The sequence below is a fragment of the Streptopelia decaocto genome (assembly GCF_964273445.1).
Source record: "Streptopelia decaocto genome assembly, chromosome: 12".
NCBI lineage: Eukaryota > Metazoa > Chordata > Aves > Columbiformes > Columbidae > Streptopelia > Streptopelia decaocto.
Genome location: NC_138667.1, coordinates 11,180,998 through 11,191,958, shown reverse-complemented (window position 1 = coordinate 11,191,958; position 10,961 = coordinate 11,180,998). Strand labels below are relative to the sequence as shown.

General features: G+C 45.9%; 1 protein-coding gene across 2 annotated transcripts in view; it reads left to right on the top strand.

Moving 5' to 3' along the window:
* Nucleotides 1–2,321: 2,321 nt before the first annotated feature.
* FNIP1 (folliculin interacting protein 1) overlaps nucleotides 2,322–10,961 on the top strand; it is a 67,057-nt gene continuing 58,417 nt past the window's right edge. For both annotated transcript variants that reach the window (XM_082063346.1, XM_082063343.1), the window contains exon 1: nucleotides 2,322–2,503. In XM_082063346.1, the coding sequence (XP_081919472.1) occupies nucleotides 2,415–2,503 (89 nt within the window). In that variant the 5' untranslated portion in view covers nucleotides 2,322–2,414. The remainder of the gene's footprint in view (nucleotides 2,504–10,961) is intronic.

The following is a 10,961-nucleotide window of genomic DNA, read 5'->3' as shown; positions in this document are numbered from 1 at the left end:
GCTCTTCCATATTAGTGGATAAAGGTTATGGGTCACAGCCGGTTAACGGATCAGACAGAAGGGCTGATTTGTGCAGTGATTCAAGAGATAAATCTGTTCCCTGTCACAGGGCTGCTCTGTCACAGCCCAGACATGAGGAACTTGCAATGGCTTGAATGGAATCTCTTATAGCAAGTCAGTCTGTGCAAGAGCTGTGATAAGACCTTATCACTAGGAATTGTGCATGGTAGGCGCATGTTTAGTAAATGTATTATACAGAAATCTGTAAGAGGTTTTTCATTAACACTGTTCACTTCTTTTTGTTATCTGAAGTCTACTCCTAGGAACCTTTGGCTTGAAGTGCTTGGAGACGATGAAAGATGTTTCTTGCACCAGAGTGTTATAGGGGTATGTGTACCAGCTGTTACATGCAAATGGTTCTGCTTTAGCTACAGAAAGGACAGGTTTGGAGCCCAAGACAAGGCATACTGAATGGACACGTAAGCTGGAATTCAGGTTCTTTGTGTAGGTACAAAGATTCACCTACAGGGAGGTTTTTCCAAGAAAATGCATGATTAAACTTGTATTTATCCATTTTTTTTCTCTGACTATCCATCCTCCACTCCCCTGATTAAGGTATGTCAGTCAGGCCTAGCAGAATCACTCGCTATTAACTTATGGGGTTTGGAACAGGTTAATATTTACTTTTCAAGGGACTCCGGCAGCTTGCATTGTACTGTATGTGAGATTAGCTAAATCTGCAGTGCTGTAAATTGTGAACTTGTATATCCTGGCCATTTTTTTTTCATAGTGTTCCCTGAGGACTTTTTATTTTGCAGAGAATTTACGTGCCTGTCTTGAAGCTAGGAAGCTTTTGCAGGGTGAAAAGAAGTAAAGGTTTGTCATCTGTAAATGTATGGCAGGCAGGTGTATCTTCCATACAGAACAAGAGGAAAACGATGCATCTAAACGTTAATTCTGATTTTCTATTAGAATTATCTTCAACTCCTAGTAGGCTAATAACAAAGTTCCTACAGATGGCTGATTGGGAGGAACCATTATATAGATATGTTACAGCTGCCCTAAGTTATGCCTTTCTAAAACAATCTGCTTAATTTAATCTTACATCATACACTGTTTTAGTTTAATTCCATTTTCTAGGGAAAGCAGATGAGTCAGTTTTGTCAGTTCCTAATTAAACTTCTAGGACTGTTGTCTCTGAACAGGGAGACATTGAAGGAGATTGTTAAATGTTACCAGTGTTTCCATCTCATGTAAATATTTACTAATAAAGAGTTTTGAAAAATGCAAAGCTTTTTTTGATTTTATAAAGTCTACCACACTTTTTTTTTTTTTCCTTTTCTTGCTTATATGTTTGTTGTGGATTCACCTGCTGGGTATTATGTGTTGCACAAGTGTGATGGGAGTGGCTGAGGGACCTGGGGGTTCAGCTGGAGAACAGGAGCTGAGGGGAGACCTTCTGATCTCTGAACTGTCTGAAAGGAGCTTGGAGCCAGGGGGGTCGGGCTCTGCTCCCAGGTAGCAAGTGACAGGACGAGAGGAAATGGCCTCAATTTGTACAAGGGGAGGTTCAGATTGGACATTGGGAAAAATTTCTTCCTGGAAGGCATTGGGATTGTTGGGCACTGAACAGGCTGCCCACGGCGGTGGTGGAGTCACCATCCCTGGAGGGGTTGAACAGACATACAGATGAGGTTCTTTGGGACATGGTTCAGTGCCAGGGTTAGGTTATGGTTGGACTTGATGATCTTGGGTATCTCTTCCAAACAAAATGATTGCATGATTATGTTAATGTTTTATTTGCAATGATGGTTTCTTGTGCATGCAAATACACATAGTCCACCTTCAGTGTAGGTTTGGAATTGAGTGCACTTCTGAATCATTTTGTGTACCCAGGCAGGTACAGGGGAGGAAGAAAGGGGGCCAGAGCTGGATTTTCTAGGTTTAGGGGTAAGAGAAGCCCCCTGTCCCTGAAGTGCTGTGTACCGCAACGATTTGATGCCCAGATCTTGACCTCCTTCGACTTCCCTCTGAAGAAGCAAAACAACGGAGTGCTATCACCGCCCCTCGCTGCCCAGCCCCGCGGGGAAACACCCGGGCTCCGCTGCCCCTGCGCGGCCGCGGGTCCCCGCGGGGAGCGGCCCCGGGCCCATCGCCGCTTCCCCGGGCGGGGAGGCCGCGGAGCCCCGGCCCGCTCCCCACGTGGGGCCGCCGCCGCAGCCAATGAGCGGCCGGCGCAGCGCCCGGCCGGTCCCGCCCCGCCGCCCTCCCCTGCTGGCAGCGGCGGGTGACTAATGTCTGTCATATGACTGTGACACCGATGGAGCCGGGCGGGCGGAACTAGCCGCGCCGAGGGGACGGCGCTGCGCGGAGCCCAGCGCCTCGGCGGCGGGGGCCAGCGGCGGCGTCCCAAGATGCCTCCCACCCTGTTCCAGAAGCTCTTCAACAAGAAGCACGGGCTGATCTCCCCGGCCAGGGACGCCCGGGACGACTGTGTCTTCAGGTAGCCGGGATGGGGCCGCCCTCCTTCCCCTGCCCCGAACTTCTGCGCCGAGTTCCCCGCCGCCTCCCTTGTCCCGGAGGAGGGCGGGCGGCAGCCCCTTCCCCCTCGGCCGCAGCCCCTTCCCCCTCGGCAGCCGCCCGTACTACAGCGGGGCCCCTCGGCGCGGCTCCCCCTGAGCACGTACCGCTGGCCCCGCGGTCTGTCCCCCGTCACGGCGCCCCGGGGCCCATGAGGTGCCTGGGCCCCTCTTGCGGGCGTTGGACGGGAGCCCCCCGGGGCCGCCACGTCGGGGCCGCCGCGCTGCCCCCCCCGCCGGCTGCCGCTCCTCAGGGCTGGGTCGTGCCTCCCCTCCCCGGGTGCCTCCCCTCAGCACGGCCCCTCCGTCCCGGAGCGGGACTCAGCCCCATGTCGGCCGGTCGCCGCCTTCTTGTCGGTGTCTCCCGGTCGCGATCAGCGGCGGCCCACCCCGGGCAGGCGGTGGGGCCCCGGCCCCCCGCGGCTCCTCCGGGGATGCTGCGGGCCGGCCCGGGGGGATGAGAGCGGGAGGCTGGCGATCGCCAGGGACCCACCTCAGAAACGTGGAAGAAAGGGAGAGAAAACGCGAAGTTTTGGCCGCTGCCCAGAGAGGTGTAGGGTTTCTCGTGAAATTTGTCACGCTCTAACCGCAACAAAACTGGATCCGCCGAGAGGTGCCAAGCACAACACGGGGAGGCAGAACAGGCGGCCCTTCCCCGGGGTCCTGTCCCTGTCCCCCCGACGTGGGTGGCCGTGGGGTGACAGGAGCCCTCGGCGGGGTGTCGGTGGCGGCTCCGGTTCGCTGCCCTGGCCGGGGACCCGCTGCGGGGACAGGTTGTGCTGGAGGCTGCTGCGCCAGGGCCTAGAAATCACCCAGCGCCTCCTCGGGGGGTTGCTTGGAAGCAGGTAGTTTTTGTGGCTGTAAATAAGAGCTGTTCCACGAGCAGGTGATGATCGCGCTCGGAAGTGATGGCAGTGCCTGTCCTGGCTGGTGGTGTGAAGAGGTAACCTGTAAAATCATTTCAAAGTGCAGAGTTGGTGACTCGGATGCAAATACAATCTGCTTCATTAGTAAGTTATGCACTTGAAACACTTCTAACAATGCGGTAAAGCTCTCCTCCCACCCACTGCCTTCAAATTTATTACCTACAAATGATCAGCCCTTGGGTTGCTCTATAAAGGGAGATCTCTGATTGATGGGCTTAATTTTATGTGGTAGCATTTTTCTCTTAATCCAGTGATACAGTTTAGCAATTCAGGTGGTTAAGAGTATATCTGCAGTAATTTAAACATCATGGTTTTCACAGAATATTGATTGGGGAAGTTTTTTTGTGTGTCCCTAAAGAGTCAGGGCACACTCCTGGATTCTACCTGAAATCCAGTGCTTTCGCTGCTGGTACCACCTTTTGCAGACACTGATCACAGCTGCTCACACACCTTTCTGGTATTTACTGCAAAGGTGGTTCCTTTTTCAAGAGACAAAATGTTTTAATGATGTCTGTGTCATCTTAGTTTCTAAATCGGCTTCATACTGGGATCAGGCCCCTTGGTGAGGAGGGGGCACTGGGACTGCTCTGATTGCCTTTCCTTTTCCACCCTGTTAAGACATTTGTTAGTGGTGGATTTGTAGAGTGATGGTTAATTCAACAGCTGCAGGACAGACCCTGGGGCAGAAACATGGGGATCATGCCTGTATTGAGCAGAGTTAGAGTGAGTACTTGGCAAGGCCTCTTCCTCTCTCTTCACCTGCGTCGTTCTGTGCCAACCTGGACGTGAAGTTTAAAACAGGTGTCACACTGTCTGCTCTGAGCCTCCTCCGTTTATGTAGTGCTGCTTCAGTCTGTGATGTGAGCTGTCAATGGGTAACTAGTGAATTTGCAATATTTTTTTTTTGGTGGACCCACGGGTATAAAATCCCAGGAGGAGGCTGGTGGTGCTTCTGTCTGAGACTCTCGGGGGGGTTGGGAGACCTGACTCTTCCTTAGAAGAGCCACATACTATTTTTTGAAGACTAATACAGATGCCTTCTAGGCATGTTGCCTAATGACTCCTTTCATTTTCCAAATGGGGATAAATCTTTAGTTAATCCTCACTATGTATGGTTTTATCAGTTACCACTGAAACTTTTGAATAATACACAAAATAAAGACGGTAATTTATTACAGCTGGTTCTTTAGAAACTGGAAACATGTACCCTGGATATTTAGATGGTTCCTAGTTCCAGTAAACTTGAAGGCAACAGCCTCTTCACTTTCATTGGGGCAAAGTTATATTTATGGATTCATATATTATTATCTGTTTGTATCCTATATAACAGAACGTTTTCCAAATATTCTGACCACTGTTATTTCTCACTGTCTTCACTCTGAAAGCTTGGTCCTCTTACTGAGGAGACTGTGCAGAACAACCATAAAAAAACCCCATAAATTCTCTTAATACATTTTGGGAATACTTAGAGAGAAAAGCCCAGCTACTCTGGCAGTGACATCAGTATAGCAGAACATTTAAGGATTATTTTAATGCTTATTCTTTTTTTTTTTTTTTGACTATGAATGTATTTTGCATTTCTGTCAGGCTTACTGTAAAAATTTACCAGGATATAAATTCTACTTAATCTGAGCTTACACTGTGTGTTGGTTTTGTTTTTTCCTGCCCAGGATCTCATTCTGTGCTGTGAGAGTGTGAAATTTTATGTGTCTGGGTCTAGCTAGACTGTGTAAAATCCCTTAGAACTAGAGGTGAACAGTTCTAATGAAGTGACCAGTAAGGTAGCAACTGCTATTTGCTAATGTCACAGTTTGCCATATTTTTTAAATAGATATATAAGCAGTTTATTTTACAGAAGAACCGTTAGGAAATCACAATAGATCCACTACGTGTTAGCATTTTAGCTCTTCAGTTTAACTGAGGGCAGTTGGCCAACTTGGCCCTTAGACTGAAATCTCTTGGTACAGCTCGACATTTTCATGGTGAGCAAGAACATTCAACATTTTAGTGGTAAAATCTGTTTACAGGAAATACAGAAACACCTCCAAGTATTCTGGAGAAAAGACAAACCCTTAAGCTCCAAGGTGTAGAGTACCCACTGTCTACTACAAATAATACTCACGTGAGTGGATTTTCCCTGCGGGGAACTTTTACTATAAATAGGAGCTCTTGGCCGTATTGTGGCATCTGGCACTGGTGCTGCTGGTGACAGGAGAGCTCAGCCCAGGCTGCTACAATATGAGCAATATGAGATTTCAGGTATGTGGTTTTCTAGATTTTTAGAATCAAAGTATCACTGTTGTAAAAACGCATGAAGCTGTTCACATGAGTTGTGGCTGTACATGTCTAAAATGCAGATACACTTTTAAACAGCAACTGCTGATCCCTCTTCCAGAATTTTCTGATCAATTTCGCCAGTAAAAAGGAAACAATCTTACAAAAACTTCCTTAAACTAAGCAGAAGCAGCCACATGTTTCTGTTAAATGTTAGGGGGGCACACGAAGTATTCCACTGCAGGTTTACATTACCATACCAGTTTCTTATCTGGCTTTCTAGGGGTCTGCCTCAGCGCTTTGGACAAGAGGGCTAATTCTGCTAAGCCACTGATCACTCAAACAGCTTTTTGTTCTTCAAAACAGGCTCAGTAGAATGAGCCCAAAGCTCAGTAGATTACAGAGAGGTCTGGGGCTTTATATCTTTGTTGTGAAGCTGTGTAGGCAGTAATTCCAATGGTAAATACAGCTGTAAGGACTGCAGCAGAGCTCCTGCCTAGAGTGCGGCTGTTGAGATCGTAATTGGGCTTGGAGCCCTGTTAACTATTGCAGAGGGAGTGGGATGGTCCTGTAATACTGAATTGTGGGACTGGTACATTTTGGGGTTGTATGTAGGAGGGCAACTCAGTGTTTCTTTCCATCTTCTGTCTAAAGTTCAAGTACTTGTTCCCTTGTGCCTCCAGACATCTTTCCCACCTAGCTTGGGGCTAGAAGGGTTATTAATTTGGAGCTCTTTTTACACTACAGCTCAATAAAAGTTTTGGTGTGTCTTTTTTTTTTTTTAAATCTACTGAGCTCTAAAGAACCATCTCACCCCCAGGGGCATTCCACCGATGTTTGCAAACTTTGTTTTGCTCTTGTTAAAGCACCTGTTGTAGAGGTACAGCTGTGTGGTGATTGTTCAAGCTTGAAAGAACCCCCTTCCAGTTTTGAATCTTACCAGCAGTGTGGAGTATCTTTGGGCACATTCTTCCTTCGGGGCTTTGCTTTGGTTATCTGGGTATTTCAAGGACAAGTGGAGTTTTCCAAGTGGGAAGGTACAGGAATAAATAACTTTAAACGTTCTTTTCTTGATTTATGGAAAGGCCATTTTTGGTCATCCTGGAAATGTGCTTTCTTGGGGTCTTTCTGTAATATGTGCTGCACCTTTGTTGAGAAAATAGCTTGCCAGGTTCCTGAGATATGAAAGGCGTAAGGCTGGCTGCGAAGTAGTATTTCCTGAAATCTGCTAAGGCAAGTGTCCCCCATCAGCCCAGACTCTTTCTATTCTCCGTGGCAGTGACTTTAAATGGCATCCTGAGATTTGTTTCCTTTCACATAATTTTTGGCAGCAGGATTCATCAAGGGACTTGCAATAAACCTAGAGTTGGAAATGGGCAGCATGATACAAAGATGCTTCACAAGCCAGTTCCTCTGCAGAGTTATTGTTCTTGCACAGTAAAAATGCTATATGCTTTCTTACAAAAGTGTAATTGCCTCTTGAAACAGGAGCTGATTTCTTGAAATAAACTGCAAAGAGGCTTGGAGACATCTAACGACGTGTAGCTGGGGACTTTTTAAATTGGAGTCTGGAATAAGGTGAAGGAGGAACATGAAAGTTGTCTTTACATAGATTTTTTCCAGTCAAAGTTTTACCCACAAAACTTCTTGGTAAGTTTTCGCATTATTTCTGAAGATGGCTGGCACTGGTGACGTAAATGATGTGGTATTGCTACAAGGACTGTTTTGCATTTGTTCCTCCTGGGCTCCGAGCAGGGGTAACCACCACAGGTTGCTGTGTCGCTTTCCATTTTTAAGGAACGGCTCCATGAGACGCCAAAGGAGTTCAGAGGCAGGGGTGTCTGGACCCTACAGTAACGTCAAGTCCGAGGTTTGAGAGAGAGCTTAAACAATTGAACTGACAAAAACACTGCCAGAATTCTTACTGAATTAACCTTCCGCAGCAAACAAGTGCTGTTAATGAAATAGTGGGTTTTGATAGTTGTTCACTTCTAGCATTCTGTAAGTCTTTCACTGATAGTCGTAAAAATTCTGGAATTTTACTAACTCAAAGTCTGTCCTAAAAAAAGAGCTTTAGCTGGACTTCATTCTGTAACAGCTCCAGCTTTTCATCATTGACAGTTATCTGATGGATTTTAAAAGCTTTTGTCCCATATTTTTTTAAGACTATTCAAATTCTTAAACATCTGCAATGTTCTTATGTTTTCATTAAGCTCATATCTGCCCTTTAATGTTCCTTGGTTTTGTTTTTTATTAAAAAAAAAAAACATATTTTCTGTAATATCTCTGGAAGAGTTTTTGGCTTTTTGGTTGTATTCATTAGCTTGAGTGTAGCAAGCTTTAATAAATATTTCACTTTGATTTATGTGGTTTTCTCTATCGCTGTGATGACTTTAGTGTGTATTTTGAAATATATTGCTGTTTTCTGAAGTACTTCTTTTTGCCAAATTCTGTTTTGCATTTCCTGTCATCTGAGCTTTTATGTACCTTCCAGTGCTTTCTGTCAACTTTCATCTTGGAAGCAGAGACATACAAATTAATAGGTTCCAGTAAGCACCTCTGGAGCACAGAGAAGGTTTTGAGACATTCTGCAGAAGGGGCCACTCTGCGCCCTCCATCACACCTCTCTGTAGGTCTCCCAGTGCTTCTCCAGGTAGGCACGTGTTGCTGCTAAAAGATCCAGCGTGTCCTTGACATAGCTTAAGTGTCACCCTTTCATATAGCATCTCCCATGCTGGTTGGGATCTTGTGCTGACTTGGGAACTCGGCATCACGAGGTAACGCTGCCCTCAGTGGACATCACGAGGCTGGTGCTGTCAGTGCGCTCAGCTTCCTCCCAGCCGGCAACACCGCTGCCTCGCCCTGGGATGGTAGGGCTTGGCTGAGGATGGCCTGAGGTCTCTTGCCTCACTCATCTGCCCTTGGAACAGCCACTTTCTTAGTTCCCCTTCCAGCTTCTCAGATCCTTCCTCTAAGTTAGAAATCATTTGGAGAAGAGGCTGAAGCGAGTGAATCACGTGGTGCCTTTTTACCATGTACTAGTTTGCCAGCTGATCAGGTGAATCCTTTGATTTTACTTGGAGTATTTCTTGTATTTCCAAGGGTACATGCCAGACAAGTGCGTGTGGCAGTTTTCCCTCTGGAAGCCATGGATGTCTGCTGTCTTCTTCCCTGTGGGCTTGACCCAACAGGGTTGAGACAGACCCTGCTCCTCTGCTTGTTCTGTGGAGACAGGGTGAGCTGGCCCATGCTCTTCATTGAGGCAGAAGGAGTATGTTGACTTCTTGCCATGGTTTCTGTGTGCGTAGGTATACTAGAGTAAAAATGCTTCTTTATGCTTGAGTTATGCTGGCAAGTGTTGTAAGAAGGTGTTTCTGCAAGCTTAGGGGTGCTGGTTTTTTTTTCTTCTTCTCCAGGTGAAATCATAGGGGCATGAAGATGTCCCAAGAGCATGGGGTACATGTACCTGTTTGTCTGCTGTGTGGTTTTCTCCTTTTCGGAAACAATTCCACTGTTCATTTCTGGTGACTGAAGGTGTGTTTACCTGACTTGGGTTGTAAACGTTGCTTTTAGGATGATCAGCTCTTCTGGTTGACTGAGGGATTGTCTTTGTGTGTTCAAAGGGGTTTATTTTTTGCTGTGTGTATGCTTCTGTGTTAGCATATGCTCATGGTGACAGCTTGGATGAATTCAGGCTTCTGTTCTGGAATAAACTGGACCAGTGTGACTTGGAGCCCGAAACTTGTGTTGTAATTTTGGCTGCATGCTGGAGGTGACCACTTTAGAAGCATCTTTTATGAGTGGAAAGTAACACACACGGTGGTTTCAGACTGAGCGGCTGTGTTCCCTCCTGTTGCTACATCTGGAGCAGAATGTCTGCAAGATCACATGTTTGTGAGTAACGTTAGGAAAAATGCAGAGCTCAGTTGCACCAGTGAATCCACAGCGTGGTTCTGCTGGGCTTCCAGGCTTGGCTGAGAGCGGAATTTGTCTCTGAGGACTTGAAAAATTTGGCATTTGTGGTATAGATAGAGAACCTTAATCTATAAAATACCTGCTGGAGGAAAAAAAGTTATGTCCATTAAAAACGGGAAGTAATTTTAGTCATCTAAATGACTTGCTAATACCCCACCTTACACTGAGTAGTAACGAAATTCATATATAGGAAATATTCCTTTGAAAAAACTCATTTGCACAAAATACATGTGATTGTGCTGCGCCTAAGGAATGTGGCCATAACAATTACATTCGAAAGGGGCAGTCCTCTCTGCAGGATTAATCACCAATTTCTAAAAATACTTGCCCAAATGTGTTCCGCTTTGTAGAAGTGTGAACAGTTATTATGTAGCCTTTGTGTTAAAAAGGATTTATTTATTTTTACAACAATGCATTGTGCTGTTGCTTGGTGCTCAACTGAAGCTTTTAATTGAGTTAATTCTGCACATTTGCGTAAGAAGTACAACCATTTTCTTTTCTGAAACCAATAGTTTCTGTAGATACTATTATTCAGAATACAATACACTTCAGAGAAACTTGTTCAAACATGTGAATTGCAGCACAAAATACTACGCAAACTATGTACAGAATATTAACAGTGTGTGCGTGTAGCATGTACTCACCAGCGCAATGTGTTTGCACAAAGTTTTCTGTCTTTTCTGAAAAATTAATTTCATAGCCCTTACCAAGTCATTAAACTTTTGGAATGAAGATGTTTGACTACATGTAAAAGCTTTTTCTTGTAAACAGTGTTGCCTGATGCTTTTGGGCTGATAATCTGAGTATCCTCCAGCTTTTGTGTATTTATCTTTGAAACTACAGCCTTGAAAGAAACCCCCATTTTCTACAGGTGAAGGACTCTTTGCAGTGATGCTGGTGTCACTTGGTAACAACAAGTAGACCAGCTGTCCGCTTCAGTCTGGCCAAGTGAACAACCCAACAAGACTCTGTGGTGGGCTGTGGCACGAGCGTGGACCTTTGCTGAAAGCAGCGTGCTCGAAGCCTGGAAATGGTCCATCCAACACCACTGATCCTTCTCCAGGATGTTTCCACAACATCGGCAGCAGTGATTTTGGCCTAAAATGAGTAAAATACATCACAGAAACACTCGTACAAAATACATCACAGAAACAATTGTGTTTCCTTTAACATAGGTACTGTTCGTGCCTGGTGCGTTCTTGATATT